The sequence below is a fragment of the Equus quagga genome, chromosome 19, assembly GCF_021613505.1.
Source record: "Equus quagga isolate Etosha38 chromosome 19, UCLA_HA_Equagga_1.0, whole genome shotgun sequence".
In the NCBI taxonomy this organism is placed as follows: Eukaryota; Metazoa; Chordata; class Mammalia; order Perissodactyla; family Equidae; genus Equus; species Equus quagga.
The window spans coordinates 10,576,666-10,597,630 of NC_060285.1; the positions used below are offsets into that span (position 1 = coordinate 10,576,666).

Genomic DNA, 20,965 nt, shown 5'->3' on the forward strand with positions numbered 1-20,965 from the left:
GGGTTGCCCTACTGCTTGATTAAGGTGGCCTCTGCCAGATCTCTGCATTGTGAGACTACGTTCTTGCCTTTGTAATTAGTCGGTAATGAGCGGTGTGATTCTTTGAGACTGTGTGAATATGCCTCCCCCACACCTTCACCCAGTGGCTTTGGCATCCCCTGATGGGCTTTGTCAGAATCAGGTATTACATTTCAGGTTGCAAAATGGTGATTTTTCTGCTACTACCATTCCTTCTACATTTATTAGCTGGCATTTTTCTACAAAGAAGAGCTCTCACCTTCTTGTCTTGTTCTTTGTCTCTCTCGCTCATGTCTTCTCTGCCTGCCCCCATAACTCATTCACGTGGCCGCCCTGGCTGCAAGGGAAGCTTGACAAGTGTCTAAGAAAAGGGAATGAGATTGTCATGACTGGACTGGACCAGAACTGGGCACTTTGTTACCCAAAACAAAATTGGATTCACTTTGCAAGGGAGAAAGCGGGGAGTTGCTATTGGCTAGACTGCTCTCTGTATCTGCCATAATATGAGAAAGAAAAATATGAACACAGGTGAATACTTTGTTATACAAAGTAATACAATCAAGTTATTTCTAAAATATTATGGGATGTAGACAAACAACACACACACACACACCTGTTCACCACCACCACCATCACCACGGGAATGCAGTTCAGCCTAAATGTTCATCAAAAGACGATTGGTTAAATTAACTATCGTACGTCCACGTACTCTGCAGCCAAGAAAAATGGTGATGTCAATCCATTCTTATTTTATAAGGAAAGGTGGTCACAACATATTATTGGGCCAAAAAAATCAGATTATAAAATAGTGTGTATAAATAGGCACAGTAATTTATCCCCATTTTAATCAGATGTGAAAGCTGAGGTCAAGGACAGCGTGTGGAGACAGCTATGTCGGGGAGGATAGAATATGGGTTGGAGAGAGGAGTGACCGGCAGGGAAGGAGCAGCCTGTATACAAAGGCATGTGCACCATGAAGCTGAGGGAAGAGAGGACTCAGGGGAGCGGTACGCAGCAGTGTGCGTGCCAGGCACACTGACGTGGAGTTGAGACCGGTTTGGTGACTCAGTAGAGAACAGTCTCAACAGGGCTGGAGACAGACACCGAGCCTGGGACGTTAAGGGGAAGGTATGGGTCCCCAGGGGGGACGGGATTACTAGGAAGCAGAAGGAGCAAAATTCTGCATCAAAAAGGCAAGATTGGTGAGTTGGTGAGTAACAGGGCTCTTTAAACATTAGTGTGGAAGACCCAAGCCTGTGTGAAGGAGGAGACATTGGAGATGCTGGTGAGGGAGGAGAGGGTCAGGATGGGGAAGAGAAAGAGCGGAGGAACAGCTCCGTGGGGCTCTGTGCTTCCGCCTCTGTTACATTATGCTTTATTTCTTCCATACAGTCATGAGTCGCTTAACGACGGGGATACCTTCTGAGAACTGTGTCATTAGGCGATTTCATCATTGTGTGAACATCAGAGAGTGCACTTACACAAACCTAGATGGTATAGCCTACTCCACACCTAGGCTCTATGATGCTAATCTCGTGGGACCACTGTCATATATGCGGTCTGCCGTTGACCAGAATGTGCTATGCAGCGCACGTCTGTACTTCATCCATTGTCCCAACAGATATTTTCAGCACCTTCTATGCACCAGGCATTATATTTTGTTTACAACATGTATGTTTTGTATGTCTGTGTCTCCTAATAGTTGTAAGAATCCTTGAAGACAGGATCCACGGGATGGCAGAGGCTAGGGTTAGAATATAGTTTTTTTTTACTTACTGGCTCTGTGACATTGGACCAGTCACATAGCTTGCTGAGCTTCAGTTTTGTTCTTTTTAATTAAATGAAGATATTATTTCCTACTTTGTAGGGTTGTATTGATCAATAAAATAAGGCATGTAAAGTCTTTTCACAGGACCAAGTCCATAGTAAGTAACGGTATCAGAATCAAGATTCAGATTGTATCAGATGAATCAAGTTTGACCTTATGTTGGTAACTATTGAAGCTGGATGATGGGTTAATTATGTTAATTGTACAATCTTGTTTACTTTTATATATGATTAAAATTTTAAATAAGTTTTTGCGGTTTTTTTAATGGTGGCCTTAAGAACAAAAGGTGACGAATGCCCATGTGGAGTGTTCCTTGTAGGTGGGCTGGGACTCCTTTGGGACATTGGTTACCATTTATTTCCCTAATAAAGCCTATCAGTTAGGAGCACTGGCTTTGAACTTGGACTGACTGGAGCTCCAGTTGCAGCTTGTCTCCCTCTGCTTGTGAATTAGGCCCATCGTTTAGCCCCTGTGAGGCTTGGATACCATCTGTATAACAAGGACGCTAATAGTAGTACTCACAGAGGAGTTGTGGGGGTGAAAGGAGATATCTAGCTCTGTGCCTCACTCAGAGGAAGAGCTCAGTAAATGACAGCTGTCGAGATAACACGTGTGACCTCATACTGTGAAAACGGCAGGGTCCTGGGGCCGCCCCGTGGCTGAGTGGTTAAGTTCGAGCACTCCACTTCGGCGGCCCAGGGTTTCACCGGTTCGGATCCTGGGTGCGGACATGGCACGGCTCATCAGGCCACGTTGAGGTGGCGTCCCACATGCCACAACTGGAAGGACCCACAACTAAAATATACAACTATGTACCGGGCGGATTTGGGGAGAAAAAGCAGAAAAAAAAAAAACCCTGCAGGGTCTGAAGCAGCACAAGGACTTGAGGCTGGAGAGTTTGCAGCTGGGGAGGCCTGGAGCGGGCCCCTGAGACAGCGCAGACCAGCGGCGATTCTGCAGGGTCCCGGCGCTGGAGGAAGGAAGAGCCTGGTTTGCACACGCAGCTGGGGCTGTGCGGGGAAGGAGCAGGGTCAGCTGCTCCTGAAGGACAGTCTTCCTGTGAGTCCGGAGCCCTGATGTTCAAACTTGTCAGGGCAGAGCACCCACAATTCAGAATGCTCTTCGCAGAACCCTCAGAACGTTTCAACGTATGATTCTGCCGTACAAGCTAAAGATGCTTTCCTAGTAGAAAATGTGAGCCTAAGACACACGTAGGCTTCAACATCTCAAGAAATGATGACACAGAAATAGTATCAGGGAATTACCTCCAAGTTGTTCTGTTAGAAAATGTGAGCATAACAAGGACAAATGCAACTCGCTGCTTTCTTTTTGTCTCTCCATTGCAAGCAGAAACAGGCTCCAAAGGGTTAAGAAAAAGTTGTGGCAGAAGATCCCAAAAGTAAGAATGTTGTGAACATTTTTTCCTTTGACTTGGGAAGAGACACTCATTGTTGGAATCACCACTGGTTTAGGCCAAGTATTCAGTGCTAGTTTTCTCACGCCAGTCTTTCTGCTTCTATCCTGCAGCGGCAAGAAGCATATGACAGCGTCTTAATTCACTTGAATATATACCCATTGCTATTTTGTCTACCTCGATACCCATAACCTGCTTCTTTGAGTAAATGTCTACTCACATTTAAAAGTTAGCTGCTATGTTACCCAATTCAGCATTCCCATTGTGTACCCCAAGCTTATCTGAACACACGCCACTGAAAACCTGCTCCAAAAATAACACCAGCAGCTGCCGCCTACATTTATTGAGCACTTCCTGTGTACCAGGCACTGTGCTAAGTGCTTGACCTTTGGTAACTCAGTGAATCCTCACTACAATCCTAGGTTCTATTATTACCCTGTTGAGATGAGTACATGGCATGGAGAGGCTAAGTAATTTGCCCAAGTCACACAGCAAGTGGCAGAGTGCTAACTTGAATTCAGCTTGCCCTCAAAGTTCACACTTCGGCTTTCTCTCAGATCGTAAATTTCTTCACCTGTCTTCCTAATTTGAATACAGTAGTCACCCCTTATCCTCGAGGGATGTGTCCCAAGACCCCCAGCAGATGCCTGAAACTGTGGATGGTACCAAACCCTATATAGACCAGTTTCTTTCTATACCTACATACCTATGATAAAGTTTAATTTATAAATTAGGCACAGTAAGAGATTAACGACAATAACCAATGATAAAATAGAAAAATTATAACAATATAAAAAAAGTTACCATAGATCTTAGCAACCTCAGCATGATTTTTTCTTTCCCTAGTTTTCCTTAGTTCCTCGAGAACTTTCACCATTTCATTTAAAGCACTTTCAAGCTTCTCTTTGCCACATCCAGCAAATATGCAAATTGCCAGCATCACTACTCTTGCGCTTTGGGGCCATTATTAGGTAAAATAAGGATTACTTGAACACAAGCACTGCAGTACTGCAACAGGCGACAGTCGATCTGTTAACTGCTAAGTGACTAATGGGCAGGTAGCTGGACATATGGAGTGGGACAGCTCAAGATTTTATCATGCTACTCAGAATGGCATGCAGTTTAAAACTTATGGATTGTTTATTTCTGGAATTTTCCACTTAATATTTTCAGACCAAGGTCAGCTGTGGGTAACTGAACCTGCAGACACGAAACCGCAGACGGTGAAACTTGGATAACGGGGGACTACTGTGTGTGTTCCTTGAGTTCAGGGACCACATCTTATTCCTCTGTGTCCCCAGGACTGATGTGACCCGTGGCACATGGCAAGGCCTCCGGGACTCAGTTGCTGCTGCATGGTCAGCTCTCTCTGCTTCAGTCAGTTGCTTTTGACAGATGTTAATGATTGACTTTGTAAATATTTGCCCTTCTTTACATGTGAAGATAGGAGTGGAAAGATCATGCTGACTCTTTAGCCTTTTTCCATGTGTGTCTTTGTGATTTCCCCACAGGGAGGTGAAGAATATCAACCAAAGAGCAATAGATAAAAAAAAGGCAAATCACATGTGCATCCCACCCGTCGCCTTCACGGAGGAATTGTCTGATAAGAAGTCTGTAGAAAGCTGTCAGAGGGAGGCTGCATTTCTGGCAAGGTTTGTTTGAACAAAGACCATGGGGAAAGTAGAAATGTGAATGTCGTAAGAATTATTTTTAATGTGCATATTTAACTTTAATAAATGTTATATAATTTTTCTATCAAATAAGTTTTATTCCTATAGGTCTTACACATTTCTTTTTTTTAATTTAATTTTTTTTGAGGAAGATTAGCCCTGAGCTAACTGCTGCCAATCCTTCTCTTTTTGCTGAGGAAGACTGGCCCTGAGCTAACATCCGTGCCCATCTTCCTCTACCTTATATGTGGGATGCCAACCACAGCATGGCTTTTGCTAAGTGGCACCATGTCCACACCTGGTATCCGAACCGGCAAATCCCGGGCTCCCGAAGCGGAACATGCGCACTTAACCCCTGCGCCACCAGGCTGGCCCCACATTTCTTTTTTTTTAAATTTATTTTATTGAGGTCATAATGGTTTATAACATTGTATAATTTCAGTTATATATTATTGTATATCAGTTTCTGTATAGACTGCATCATGATCACCACCAATAGTCTAGTTTTTATCTGTCACCATACATATGTGTCCCTTTACCACTTTCACCCCACCTGCCACCCCCTTCCCCTCTGGTAGCCAGTAATCTGTTCTCTTTGTCCATGTGTGTGTTTATCTTCCACATGTGTGTGAAATCATATGGTGTTTGTCTGGCTTATTTTGCTTAACGTAATACCCCCAAAGTCCATCCATGTTGTTGCAAATGGCATGATTTTGTGTTTTTTCTGGCTGAGTAGTGTTCCATTGTATATATATACCACATCTTCTTTATCCAGTCATCGGCTTCCATTCTTGGCTGTTGTGAATAATGCTGCAGTGAACATAGGGGTGCATAAATCTCTTTGTATGGTTGATTTCACGTCCTTTTGGTAAACATCCAGTAGTAGGATAGCTGGGTCATATGGTATTTCTATTTTTAGCATTTTGAGAAATCTCCATCCTGTTTTCCATAGTGGCTGCACCAGTTTGCATTCCCACCAGCAGTGGATGAGGGTTCCCTTTCCTCTACATCCTCTCCAACACTTATTATGTCTTGTCTTGTTAATTATAGCCATTCTGACAGGTGTAAGGCGATATCTCAATGTAGTTTCGATTTGCATTTCCCTAATAATGAGTGATGTTGAACATCTTTTTATGTGTTGGCCATCTGTATATCTTGTTTGGAAAAGCGTCTGTTCATATCCTCTGCCCATTTTTTGATCAGGTTGGTTGTTTTTTTGTTGTTGACTTCTTTATATATTTTAGAGACTGACCCCTTATCAGATATATGATTTGAAAATATTTTCTCCCAGTTGTAGGTTGTCTTTCATTTTCTTCTTGGTTTCCTTTGCCTGGCAGAAGGTTTTTAGTCTGATGTAGTCCTGTTTGTTTGTTTTTTCTTTTGTTTCCCTTGCCTGAGCAGACATGGCTTTTGAAAAGATGCTGCTAAGACTGACGTCAAAGAGTGTACTGCCTATATTTTCTTCTAGGAGTTTCCTGGTTTCAGGTCACTGTCAGAATTCTCAATAGATGGAAAACAACACATAAAAGTTCACTTGCTTTTATGTATTACTCACTCAACTCTCATTTTGTTTTTATTATCATTAATGATAATAGTAAGAGTTACCAATGATTTTGTACTTCCTTCTGCGCCATGCATTTATACTTTATGAACTGTATGAGTCAGAGCTCTTTGGTTGCAAGTGCCAGGAAACCAGCTCAAACTAGCTTGAGCAGAAGGAAAAGCTGGTGCTTCAGAAACTAGGAAGGCTGCAGACAGGCTGGCTGCAGGCACGTTGGACCTAAGGCCTCAGTGATATTTTCAGGTTTTCTCTCTCTCCCCCCTCCTCTTTCCCTTTGTGTGCTAGCTTGTTTTTCAAGCTGTCCCTGCCCTCAGGCCACAGATAGCCCCAAGCCAGTGTCCTTATAGTACATGACCTAAGAAGAGAGACTCTCCTCCAGCCTCTATAAACCAAGTCTCAAAGGTCTCTGATGGCTCCACTTGGGTCCTGGCCCCACCCTCCTGTCTGGACTAACGCTGTGTTCAGGAAGAAGCAGTGCTGTGTTTAGCCAGGCCTGAGTGAGCAGGGCACCGTTGAGGACATGGGGTAGAATAAGTGAGATGCATCAGACAGAGACAACATGCCCACTTTATTTTATTTATATCTCATCAAAACCCTGTTAGATGACATCACTCTCATTTTACTGAATGGAAAACTGAGGCACAGAGAAGCCAAGTAAACATTGACTGAAGACCTGCTATGCCAGGCACTAAGGATACAAAGAGAGAAAGTTTTGACAATTATTAATAAAGGTGCTATAAATATCCACGTACAGGTTTTTGTGTGGACATACATTTCAACTCTTCGGGTAAATACCAAGGAGTGTGATTGCTGGGTCCTTTGGTAAGTGCGTGTTTAGTTTTATAAGAAATCTCCAAACTGTCTTCCAAAGTGGCTGCACCATTTTGCATTCCTACCAGCAATGAATGAGAGTTCCTGTTGCTCCACAGCCTTGTCAGCATTTGATGTTGTCAGTGTTTTGGATTTTGGCCATTCTAATAGGTGTGAAGTGGTATCTCATTGTTGTTTTAATTTGTATTTCCCTGATAACATATGATGTGGAACATCTTTTCATATATTTATTTGTCATCTGTATGTCTTCTTTGGCGAGGTGTCTATTAAGGTTTTGGGCCCATTTTTTAATCAAGTTGTTTGTTTTCTTATTGTTGAGTTTTAAGAGCTCTTCGTATATTTTGGAGAACAGTTCTTTATCAGATGTGTCTTTTGCAAATATTTTCTCCCAGTCTGTGGATTGTATTCTCATTCTCTTGACATTATCTTTTGCAGAGCAGTTTTTAATTTTGGTAAAATCTAATTTATCAGTTCTTTCTTTCACACGTTGTGCATTTGGTGTTGTATCTAAAAAGTCATCACCAAACCACAGTCATCTAGATTTTCTCCTATGTTACCTTCTAGAAGTTTTATAGTTTTGCTTTTTACATTTAAGTCTATGCTCCGTTTTGGGTTAATTTTTTTTATTGAGTTAATGATAGGTTACAATCTTGTGAAATTTCAGTTGTACATTAATGTTTGTCATTCGTGTTGTAGGTGCACCACTTCACCCTTTGTGCCCACCCCCCACCCCACCTTTCCCCTGGTATCCACTAAACTGTTCTTAGTCCATAATTTTAAATTCCTCATATGAGTGGAGTCATACACAGATTATCCTTCTCTCGCTGGCTTATTTCACTTAACATAATTCCCTCAAGGTCCATCCATGTTATTGCAAATGGAATGATTTTGTTCTGTTTTGCAGCTGAGTAGTATTCCATTGTATATATGTACCACATCTTCTTTATCCATTCGTCTGTTGCTGGGCACTTAGGTTGCTTCCATGTCTTGGCTATTGTAAACAGTGCTGCAATGAACATTTGGGTGCATAGGTCTTTTGGAATTGCTGACTTCAAGCTCTTTGGATAAATACCCAGTAGTGGGATGGCTGGATCGTATGGTAGTTCTATTTTTAGTTTTTTGAGGACTCTCCATACTGTTTTCCATAGTGGCTGCACCAGTTTGCATTCCCACCAGCAGTGTATGAGGGTTCCTTTTTCTCCACAACCTCTCTTTTATGAAAGGTGTAAGGTCAGTGCCTCGATTCTTTTTTTTTATTTTTTTTTTTGCGTGTAGATGTCCAGTTGTTCCAGCACCATTTGTTAGAAAGACTGTATTTCCTCCATTGTGTTGCCTTTGCTCCTTTGTCAAAGATCATTGACTGTGTTTATGTGGGTCTATTTCTGAGCTCTCTGTTCTGTCCCATTGATCTATTTGTCTGTTCTTTCACTGATACCACTCTGTTTTGATTACTGTAGCTTTGTAGTAAGTCTTAAAGTTGGGTAGTGTCAGTCTGCCAACTTTGTTCTCCTTCAATATTCTGTTGGCTATGCTGGGTCTTCTGCCTATCTGTCTAAACTTTAGAATCAGTTTGTCAACATCCGCGAAATAACTTGCTGGGATTTTGTTTGGGATTGCATTGAATCCATAGATCAAGTTGGGAAAAACTGATCCCTTGACAATATTGAGTCTTGCTATCAATGAACATGGAATATCCCTGCATTTATTTAGTTCTTATTTGATTTCTGTCATCAGAGTTTTGTAATTTTCCTCATACAGATCTTGTACATATTTTGTTAGATTTATACCTAGGTATTTCATTTGTGTGGCTGTTAATGTAACCGGTATTATGTTTTTAACTTCAAATTCCACTTGTTTTTTGCTGGTATATAGAAAAGCAATTGACTTTTTTATATTAACCGTGTGTCCTGTAACTGTACTATAATCACTTATTAGTTCCAGGAGGCTTTTTGCCAGTTCTTTCACATTTCCTGCATAAATGATCGTGTCTTCTATGAACGAAGACAGTCTTATTTCTTCCTTCCCAATCTGTATACATTTTATTTCTTTTTCTTATCTTACAGTATGAGCTAGGGCTTCCAGTACAGTGTTGAAAAGCAGGGGTGAGAGGGGATGTCCTGGGCTTGTTCCTGATCTTAGTGGGAAAGCTTCAAGTTTCTTACCATTAAGTACGATGTTAGCTGGATTTTTTTTTTTTTTTTTTTTTTTGTAGATACTCTTCATCAGTTTGCGGTGGTTCCTGCCATTCCTAGTTCACTGAATTTTTGTCATGAATGGGTGTTAGATTTTTAAAAGGCTTTTCTGCATCCATTGATATGATCAGGTGATTTTTCTTCTTTAGCCTGTTGAAGTGATGGATTAATTGATTTTCAAATGTTGAATGGCTTCGCATACCTGAGACAAATCCCACTTGGTCACGGTGTATAACTTTTATACATTGTTAGATTCAATTTGCTAACATTTTGTTGAGGATGTTTGCATCTGTGTTCATGACAGATATTGATCTATAGTTTCTTTTCTTGTAATGTCATTGTCTAGTTTTGGTGGTAGGATAATGCTTGACTTACGAAGTATTCCCTCTGCTTCTATCTTCTGAAAGAGATTGTAGCTAATTGGTGTAAATTCTTCCTTAAATGTTTGGTAAGATTCACCAGTGAACCCATCTGATCCTGGTGCTTTCTGTTTCAGAAGGTTACTAATGTTTTATTCAGTTTCTTTAATTGATAGAGGTCTATTCAGATGGTCTATATCTTCTTATGTGAGTTTTGGCAGATTGTGTCTAAGGAATTGGCACATTTCATCTAGGTTTTCCAATTCGTGGGCATAGAGTTATTTATAGTATTCCTTTATTATCTCTTAATGTTCATGGGATCTGTGGTTTCTTAGTTAGCCAGGCTAAAAGCTTATCAGTTTTATTGATATTTTCAAAGAATCAGCTTTTGGTTGTATTTTCTCTATTGATTTCCTGTTTTCAATTTCATTGATTTCTCCTCTAATTTTTATTATTTCTTTTCTTTTGCTTACTTTGAATTTAATTTGTTCTTTTTCTAGTTTTCAAAGGGGGAAACTTAGATGATTGATTTTAGATCTTTCTTCTTTTCTAACATATGCATGCAGTGCTATAAATTTCCCTCTAAGCACTGCTTTCACTGCATGCTACAACTTTTGATAAGTTGCGTTTTCATTTTCATTTAGTTCAAAATATTTTAAAATTTCAGTTGGGATTTCTTGTTTGACCCATGTGTTATTTAGAAGTGTGTTGTTGAACCTCCAATTATTTGGGGATTTTCCAGCTATCTCTCTATTATTGATTTCTAGTTTGAGTCCACTCTGGTCTGAGAGCAGACATTGTGTGATTTCTATTCTTTTAAATTTGTTAAGGTATATTTTATGGCCCAGAATGTGGTCTGTCTTGGTGAATGTTACCTGTGAGCTTGAGGAGAATGTGTATTCTGCTGTTGTTGAGTGATGTAGTTTATAGGTGTCACTTATATCCAGGTGATTGATGATGTTGTTGGGTTCAACTATGTCCTTACTGATTTTCTGCCTGCTGAATCTGCCCATTTCTGATAGAGGGATATTGAAGTCTCCAACTATGATAGTGGATTCATCTGTTTCTCCTTGTAGTTCTATCAGTTTTTCCTCATGTAGTTTGACACTCTGCTGTTAGGAGCGTACGTGTTAAGAATTGTTATATCTTCCTGGAGAATTGACCCCTTTGTCATTATATAATGTCCTTCTTTATCCTAACAACTTTCCTCGCTTTGAAGTCTGCTCGGCCTGAAATTAATACATCTACTCCTGCTTTCTTTTGATTACGGTTAGCATGGTATATTTTTCTCCATCCATTCACTTTTAATCTATAACCCCATTCTTTTTTAAGGAACATTTCCCAGAAGGCCCAAGCAGCATTTCCACTTACATCTCATTGCTAGAACATGACTACATGGCTACAGCACCTTCTTCCTTTTTAATAAAATATTACTTTAAAAAACATTTAAATGTTCTTTTACAATTATATATTACTTCACAATATTATTGAGGTACAGTTTACCATAAAATTTGCCCATTTGAAGTATACAATTCAATGATTTTTAGTAAATTTACAGCGTTTTGCAACAGTTACTACAATCCAGTTTTAGAACTTTGTCATCACCCTGGAAAGATTCCTCATGCCTGTTTGTAGTTAATCTCTATTACCCCTCCCTTTTTAGTAACCTCCCTGGAAATACCATATAACATCACCACCTTATTTCAAGGGCCAGACGTTAGTCATATGGTGAAGTTAATTTCAAGGAAGCCTGGGAAATATAGTTTAAAAAAAAATAACCTGGGCACATTGCCATCTTAAACAAAAACTGGTTCCATTACTAAAGAAAAAAAGAGATTAGATGATGGGTTAGTGATTGTCTTTATCACAGATAGTGGTGTTATACTCTCCATTTTAGAGAAGAAGAAACCAAGGCTCAATAAATTGAGAAATTTACACCAGGAAGCCTTTCAGTCTTAAACCTTCCAGTTGAAATTTTCCTTCAAACCAGAAAAAGACCACAATTTTTCAATAATAGCAGTTTAGCTGGAGACCCACCTGTTTGAGCCATGGAATCTGATAGGATCAATGGTGACTCGTTAATAGTCTCTCTGATATCCATCTTAGATTGTCAGAAATATAAAAAACCGACTGAGTCTAATTCTCCACTATTATTGTTGCTCTCTCAGACTGGACTATCCTTCAACTACTTCTTAATCTAGCTGACCCTTAAAACCCGCTCGGTCATCACCTCCAGGAATTCTTCCCTGACCTGCCTAGTCGGGGCACCTATTATGTGCTCTGTGCCTTCCTGATCACAGTCCACAGAACATGGCCTCCTCTAGTCACAGATGTGCTTGTCCATCTCCCTAGAGCAAAGGTTTGTCCTTGAGGTCAGGAATCTTGCCCATGGCCTTGTTTTCCTGGGGCCTAGTCCAGTGCCTGGCACCCAACACGCCCTCAGTCAGTGCTTAGAAGACGCAGGAGGGCGTCGTCGTGGTGTGTCCGCAGTCCGCTTCAGTTATTTGCTGTTGCCAATGTTACTGATTGATTTGTAAACTTTTTATTTCAACGCTTATCAAGATTCCAGTGAAACCTTTGAAGAAATTACACTGAATTTTTGAGCTAATTTTTGTTAGTCTTTTTTGTTTCTCCCAACAGGAAGAGATATAAGGAGCAAGAAAGAGAATGGAAACAGAAGTCAGACTACTCTCCCTTTGCTCCTTCATCCTCTGGTGAATTCTCTTCTCTGAGATCAGAAAGTCCCTACAAAATTGCTGATGCTCCTGCGACAAGGTAGGGTAGGACGACGACAGGAGGAAAAGAAAGCTGTGGCTGAAGACTGAAACATAGAAATAATCGTCCCCAGGATTAGAGAAAGAATGCATTACGGTTTTTCCTAGGCTGAGTGGAAAGCAGGAGTGGGGAGTTTTTTGCTTGAGTCACTACATTTATTCATGCGTTTACTTTTTTACTCATTATTTTATTTAAAATATTATGACTAACAATATTAAATTATATGATGTTAATGGCTACCATTTACTAACTCTTCACTCTGTGCCAAGCATTAAGCTAAACCCGTCACAGACATGACCTCCGTTTAACCTTCCTAGCAGCCGCATGAGGTAGAGACTGCGCTGCAGCAAGCCCAGGTTTGGAGAGGGTTCAAAAGTTCCCTGCAGTAGACACTGGATAAATAACAGTAGATAAGACACAGTCCCTGTTCTCCAGGGACTCACGATGTAGTCAAGAGAAGGCAGATGTATCAACAAAGAAACGCTATAAGTTCCGGAGGCGCTGTCAGACAGAGGGGACAAAGGACACGGCGGCCTGGGAGCCATGCAGAAACACTGTACTCAAGTGGTGGCCCTTGACCTGAGTCTGGAAAAGAGAAGAAGGTGTTTGCCAGGCAGAAGGAGGGGGGTGAGGCAAGAGCAGAAGAGGCAGAGGCTCAGAGGCGGGAAGTAACGTGGCCGAGGTCAAGAAAGTGTGTGTGGCGGGGGCGGGGGCTCCAGGAGAGCGGAGCCCAGAGCAGGTGCCTGGACAAGTCATGACGGATTTCCATGCAGCGCTCGACTCTCTGAGTCATGGGGAGCCACCGAAAGATACTAAACAGGGGAACCATGGGGTCATATGTGGATTTGAAAGTCCTGACGGCAGACGCTGGTCTTCATGAAGGGGGTATATACGTGTTTGGGGGGAATTGCAAAGTCTCCCAATGCTCACCTCTACGTGGAACCCTGGCTGCACCTCTTGATCATTAGTCCCCAGCTTTCTCGATTTTGCATCTCTCTTAGGAAAACATTTATGAGAACTCAGCCCCTAATCATATATTAATTATTCAGAAATCATATATATAGTTCTATACTAATATGGTATGTAAACTATAAAACATACAGAAAAATAGAAATTAAAAAGGATGAGATAGAAATATAAAAATAGAAGTTCCAAAGTCTTCTGCTTACAACGGATCCATCATGGATCCACCTTGTGGTGGGGATGACCACTGTGGACGAACCCCAGGTAAAGATTAACCAGGTAAAGGAGTTACCTTTTAGTTTCCCCCACAGAAAAAGCTGAAGCAGTAGAAGGAGCTTTGACTCTCAGAAGACCTAGGGTTTGAATCTTGGCCCTGCCCTCTTCATGACTTCAGGTCAAGTTACCTAAGTTCTCTAGGTCTGTTTCCTTGACCATAAAAAACGTGGATGGTTGTTATATGTAAAAGACTGGGCATTTTCCATCGGTTAGCCCAGTAAAGTCTCAGAACAGCCCTGTGAGGTCAATTTTATTTTTCCTCTTTTTCAGAGGAGGCAACCGAGGCTTACTTGGGTCAAGGCCCAGAATCCTCTCGGGTATATTTCAAAACTCCATACTTCATCACGCTACTCCTTTACTCAAAACCTGCAGTTTCGCTTCATAACCCTCAGGATCCTGGGGGCAAAATCCAAACTCTTAGACTCAAAGCCCTCACAAAGTGGCCCCTGCCCACCTCCGCTCTCCTCTTTCTCCACCTCGCACTCCCAGCCACCTCTCAAGCCACACTGAGCCCCTGAGCTGCACTAAGAGGTCCAGCCCTCCCAGCCTCCCAGGCTTGCTTGGCAGAAGCTTCTTGCTCTGCAGGAAATGCACGTCCCCCTCCCAGCCCTGGCCTCCTTCCTCGGCCAGCTCCGGCTGCTGCTTCAGTGTGGGCGCAGATGAAGTCTCCTGCTCCAGCAGCGTCCCCCGACACAGAAGATCAGGGTTAAATGCTTCTCCTCAAAGTTCTCAAACCTTTTATAACATGAAAACTCCCTGAGCCCAAAACAGTGAAAAGAACCACACTGGAACATTCCAGACTGGGAGGTTTGGGGCCCACTCATTTTGGAGAGCGCAGTCCAGCAGTTGTTTGACAGAGTTGCTGCTCTAGGGCAGAGAGAGAGGCCAGCTTCGAGCGCAGATGGACTGAAAGGTGAAGGACCAGATGCTGACATACTCTGGGCAATGCCCTCAGCTCAGAGCCCTGATCTCCCATCCGCGGGCAACAGGACAGCCAGAAGTCAGAGTGCTCTTTGCAGAAGCCCATAAAAATATTACCACTTTAAATTCTGGCACCCAAATAAAGGGCTCCCAAATAAATGGGCACCCAAATAAATTTTATGCTATCGACTAGCATGAAACATGAATCTTTAGTATAGCTGCCAAGTTTGGTATCTTAAAGTAACATAAAATGTTAAGAAGTCACAGCTCATTTTGTTCTTAATTATAGCTTCTGCTTATTCGTTTGTTGTTATCGCCCTGATCAGTGGCACACAGCAGAGTTGGGTTTGCCAGGTCCTTATTCTGCTCATCAGGGTCCACGTAGTACTTTCTCACAGCGCTCCTGAGAGACGGGGGATGTCGTCCTCATTTCACAACAGAGGCGACTGAGGCGGAGCGTTAGTGAGCATTGCCCAGCCTCTCACGTTTGGTACGCCGCTGGGCCAGGGACTGAAGCCAGCACTCAGACTCCAGGGCCTGAGCTCCAGCCTAGCTATTTTTAAGAGAAGGCTGAAGAGGTAAACTTAATATGAAGATAGTCTTATCAACTCATTTTTTCCTTTGATTAGAGAAACAACCGCTGACACTGGAGTAGAGCAGCACAGCTTGTACCCCATTGGTTCGGGCTGTGGAATCTCCCAGGTTAAGAGGGGCCTATAAATACTATGGTTTGTAACATCCATTTTTTGAGGGTAAGAGGAGACCAACCAATTCAGTTCATTTTAATAAGTATTCATTGCTCTTTCCTCTTCCTTGAACATCCTTTAGCCACTTTTTCATCTGGCTAATTCCTACCTGACCCTTAAAGCCCAGTTCGGGCATCACTGCCTCCGGGAAGTCCCCCCAGACTGCCCTAGTGACGGCCTATTTTGTATTCTATGCTTTTCCAAACATGCTCCACTGAATGTGTCCGACTATAGTCACCCAGTTGTCTGGCTCCCCCTCTGTACCGTAAGTCTTCCAAGTTCAGGGACCTCGTCTCATTTAGCGTTGACTCTCTTGCACCTGTGGCCCCCACATAGTAAGGATTCAGCAAATTCTTGGTGAAGGAATTAATGATTAGCCAATGTGTGTTTAGCATTCTGCTTCAGTCAATTGCTTATAGAAAAGGTAACTGATTGCATTTTACAACTCTGCCTCTCTATACTCATGAAATTGGGAAAAAATCCTCTTAAAAGATCACACTGAGTTTTAATTTTTTGTTTTTATATTAGTTAAAGTAATACATATTCCTCCTTGAAGAATCGAATAGAGAGGCAGCTCCGGGATCAGACCACCTGGGTTTTAAGCCCAGCTTCAGGCCCTCCTAGCTGTGTGGCCTTGAGCAGTTACTTAACTTCTCTTCATCTCAGTTTCTTTTATGTAAAACGGGAATGATAATAGTATGTATAGCATGAGGTTGTTATGAGGATTAAATTGGTTGCTGTTTGTAAGGCACTTAGAACAGTGCCGGATGCAAAGGAATATCTAAGTGCATATCAAATTAACTAACCGATGCAAAACATAATATAAATGCTTACTAAATTAACTAATAGTTCTACAAAGCTTGTTACAGAGAAATTGCACTCCTCTGGATTCCTTTCCTATTCTCCAGCAACAACACTTTCCACTTTTTTATCTCCTCTTTTTTTCTCTTTTTTTGAGGAAGATTAGCCCTGAGCTAACAGCTGCTGCCAATCCTCCTCTTTTTGCTGAGGAAGACTGGTCCCTGAGCTAACATCCATGCCCATCTTCTTCTACTTTATATGTGGGACGCCTGCCACAGCATGGCTTGCCAAGCGGTGCGATGTCCACACCTGGGGTCCAAACTGGCGAACCCCGTGCCGCTGAAGTGGAACGTGGGCACTTAACCGCCACGCCACCGGGCCGGTCCTGCCTCTCTCTTTTTTAATCTTCCTGTTTTCTTGGGTTTTTTTTCTTTTCTTATGTACTTATCACAATTTATCTCCAAATTCTCCTTTGGTTGTATAAATCTCCTCCTGGTACATTCAGACACTTTCCGTAGTCCATCGATTTCACCTTGATTTCCCAGCCTTCTGACTTGCCTCACTCCAGGTGGTTGATTTCTAGGCTTTTTATATAATCCTGGAGATTCCTTTCTTCATTGTCTTGATCTCACTGATTTTGTAATCTGTTTCTGTTTGTGTCTTTATGGTTCATCCACAGCGAGGTCACCGAGGAGCCAAAAGCAATGCAGAGAAAGAAAGTCACCTTCCTGACCGTCTCACTTTCCAACTCACCCAAATGAACCTTTTCCAAGAGTTGGGAGAACTTTTCGGATGAAGAATGAACACGTTGTTAGGTTTACTCTAAAACAGAAACAACAAAATAAACCAAAAAATAGTACTGAAACACATTTAATCCTTCGCAGTCCATGGGACAATGACTATTGTAGTTCACTCCTACCCTGGGCCCAAGTCAGGATTCACATTGAAGTCAAGGCACCTCACTCATGCATGCATTTACTTACTAGTTCTTTGATTCACTTGTTAAGAAGAAGACTATGGAATGTATAATATTGTTATGTAACATTAATGGTAATCATAGGAGACATCATTTACTGAGCACTTACTATGTCCTGAGGACTCTAAGTCCTTTTTAGACATTATCTTGGTTAGCCCTCCTGGGGGCCCCCCAAGTTGGGTATTATTGCCTTCATTTCTCCTAGGAGGACCCTGGGGCTTAGAGAGGTTGAGCAAGCATTCACTAGGTATCTACTCTGTGCCATGCCTGCACCAAGCCCTGTGCATACAGAGATGAATAAAGACGCAGTCCCTCACCTTAAGGGGCACACAGTCTGGAAGAGGGGGAAGGATGTGTGAGCCAAGAAATGCATTAATACTTGGCGAGATCTTTGTGGAATCCAAGAAAAACCAAATGAGAAAGACTTCGCTGAGGCTCAAAGGTAAAGGACCAGTGTGTGGAAGGACATACAGCTGGGCTGAGGGGCTTGGCCTTTAGCATTTGGGCCTCAGGGCACACGGGAGTAACGTGTTCTGTGTTGGAGCAGTCCACCAGGCACAGCCGAGAGGGAAGAAAGAGTGCACACGGCTGTCTGCCTGAAATGAGCAGCCCAGGTCTTGGGACGTGTGGTATTTCCCAGAGACATGCGTCTTCACTTGAACCCTCAGGGTAACCGTAGGTGACCCCCTTGGAGAATATTGCCCAGGTAAAGGGATAGAGGAAGGGTGAAAGGAAAGGAGCTCAATCTTTGGCTTTGAATGCCTGCCCTGCTTCATAATGGATGCATGGCTTTAGGCCTGGTAGCCGTGTGACTTGACCTTTCTGAACTTGTTTTCTGGAATGCAGAAAGGGAATGCCGTCTCTGAGGGTAGTGCTGTTGTGGTGGTTAAATGAGAGAATTTATGCAAAGTTCCTGGCACAGCATATTTCCCTTGATGATTGCTACCAGCTATTATTATCATTGTTGTTCTCATTGCTGTTAAGAAGTATAGTGTTCTCCGGAAACCAGGACATGTTGAGCACCTGCCATGAGCAAGGCACCATGGAGCTCACATAACCAGAGCGCTCTCTCACCTTCCCTTCGCTACGCAAGCCACAATCGACTCTTTATTTGCAGCTCCTCTAAGGAGCCATGCTCTCTCCTATTTCTGGGCCTTGTGCCTATTGCTGATTCTGTACCTGAAAATCCCTTCTCCTCCCTCTTCTCTTCTAACTCCCAACATCACTAATTCCTGCTCCTCTTTCAGGACCCCAAGTAGATGTCTCCTTCTTCAGGAAGCCCTCCCTGATACACCACCAGCAGAGTTGGCACATGTGGCCCTCCTGCGTGCTCCCACAGCCTTTTGTGCACCCCCATTATGGTAGCAGTTACCATGGTGGATGTATTTGCCTGTTTCCCTGTCTATCTCTACCACTAGCCTCCACCCAGAAAGAAGGTCTCCTGGTTTTCTGGGCCCAGAGCAAACTGCACTGCTGTCTTTCAGGATGTTCTGTTGCACAGCTTAGGGCCAAGATCATCCCTGCATGGACCCCTTCCAGAAAATACCGAGGACTCGTAACCATAGGCCTCTTAGGAAGTTCAAGATGAAAAGACCTGTCTCTGCTTTTTGTAAATATTAGAAGGGAAAATTATGGGGCAGAATTCTTTGTCCTTTCTTAGGGAAGCAGGGTGAGCATTGAGGGGAGCTAACGTTCAAGAAGCCGTCGCTGTAGTGTGGGATAAAGCAAAGGAGCGACTGCGGGACACTCCAATTCTGTCGCTGCCAGCGTGGCCGAGAACCAGGGCTTGGCATGGGAGCAGCGAGATTCAGGTGTTAAACTGGAGGAGATGAAGTTCACAATCCTACAGCCCTGATTTTGAGTTGTGAATTGAGGACGTATTTTATCTTTAAAAACAAACAGTTGCCTGAGGAAATGAAGGGGAGGAATAGCTAGAAAGGGGAAGGGAGGAGAGGACAGAGGGATTACAAAGAGGCCTGCAGAAACTTTTGGGGGCGATGGATATGTTCCTCTGTTCATTGTGGTGAAGGATTCACAGGTACAGACACAGGAGACATGCACTTTAAATATGTACTGTTTCTTTTTTTTGTCCTGATTCAAGTGGAAAGGTCTTCAAGTGTACTTTTTAACTTCCCCAGGTTTTTGGTTCTTAAAAAAACATTTAAAATGTTGCATATAACCATCAATATTATATCCAAACAAGATTTTTACCCTCACTTCATGAATGTCATTACCAAGCTCATTTCAGTTTAAGTGTACTGCACACAACCTTCAAATATTATGAACATTTCTCTCTCCCAGCTGTCACTACACCAAACTACATATGTTATATTTCCCTAAATCATCTCGCTGTGCTCTCTGCAGCTCTTCTGTACAGTTGACGTCTCCCTCTAACAACTTGCTCACAAGTTACTATAATTATTTTAGGTGAGGCCTCAAAGCGAAAGCCTATCATCACTATCAAGTTCATCCCCAAAATGGGCATTCACTTCCATTTAACACGAAGGACACGTGATATTTCTGGAAAATAGCAAATTTTGAAGAGCTATGGCAGTTTTCGTTGGTTCTTTAAACAATCCACCAGGGGAAAAAATGTCCTACAAAATGCCAACTGCTATTGTGGTAATTTTTTTGCTATTTATTCCAGCAAAATGATTCAGTCACTGAAGAAAAAGGGTCGCCCTGTGCTAGGTCTTGAACCCGAAGAACTGTTTGCACAGATATTCATCCAAGATCCATCACAGCCTCCACCTCAACAGATGCTCTTTCAAATGTTTCATGACTCTCCTCAACCATCAGGCTCCATTTGAGGGGAGGAGGATGACGCTGCCAGAGCCGGCTTCTGCTGGCGTGAAGGCTGGCCTCAAATTTCTATTTAAAAGCTGGACCAAAATATGTTTGGCTTCTGTTGTCTATTTAAAATTTCAAATGAAGACGAAGAAAAATTACTCTCCACCCTGAATGGGCCTTGGGTGCCTCAATCATAAACGAGACCGTAAGAGAAATTAGGAGCACTGAGGGGTTAGGGACGGACTCTGAAGCCAGGTATGAGAATCTTGCAGTGAAAAGAAAAGCCTTGAGCAGGGGGGAAGAGCCCCCCCATATTCGACCTCCTAACCCGAGGGTCCTGATTAAGCATCCTGCACCTCACCTGTCGCCGCTCAGCCACCTCCAACCAGCACCCCTCCCCCGCCTCGAGGTCTTCCGCCTCATGACCAGTTTCCAACGGCCTTTCTTCATCTCAGAACCGACCCCACGCAGAGGCCTAGGGTCCCCACCTCAGAGTCCTCTCCCTGACCTCAGCATCTCCCTCAGCTCAAGGGACGCCCTGCCTCCCCTCCCATCAAAGCCCCTCTCCTCAGCACCCTTCCTGCACCTCAGCGCCCCTCCTTCTCCCCAGCGCGGGCCCACCAGAGACTCCTTTGGCTGGTCCAGGCAGCTCCCCGCCCCACCACGGGGTCTCCTCCTCGCCCCGCCCGCCCACTGTGGGCTCGCCCCTCGGCCCTCGCCCCGCCCCCTTGTGGGCCCGCCCCTCACCCTCCACCCCGCCCTCTGTGGGCCTGCCCCTCGGCCTTAGCCCCGCCCCTCACCCTCCGCCCCGCCCTCTGTGGGCCCGCCCCTCGGTCTTAGCCCC

General features: G+C 43.2%; 1 protein-coding gene across 2 annotated transcripts in view; it reads left to right on the forward strand.

Annotated features, from left to right (window-relative positions):
- Positions 1 to 20,190, forward strand: part of FAM227A (family with sequence similarity 227 member A) — a 76,751-nt gene extending 56,561 nt beyond the window's left edge. Inside the window, exons 14-17 of one of the 2 annotated variants that reach the window (XM_046646017.1) lie at positions 4,772 to 4,912; positions 12,514 to 12,648; positions 17,035 to 17,773; positions 19,759 to 20,190. In XM_046646017.1, coding sequence (XP_046501973.1) covers positions 4,772 to 4,912; positions 12,514 to 12,648; positions 17,035 to 17,116 — 358 coding nt within the window. In that variant the 3' untranslated portion in view covers positions 17,117 to 17,773; positions 19,759 to 20,190. The remainder of the gene's footprint in view (positions 1 to 4,771; positions 4,913 to 12,513; positions 12,649 to 17,034; positions 17,774 to 19,758) is intronic. The other variant, XM_046646016.1, reaches the window with a different exon arrangement.
- Positions 20,191 to 20,965: the final 775 nt, after the last annotated feature.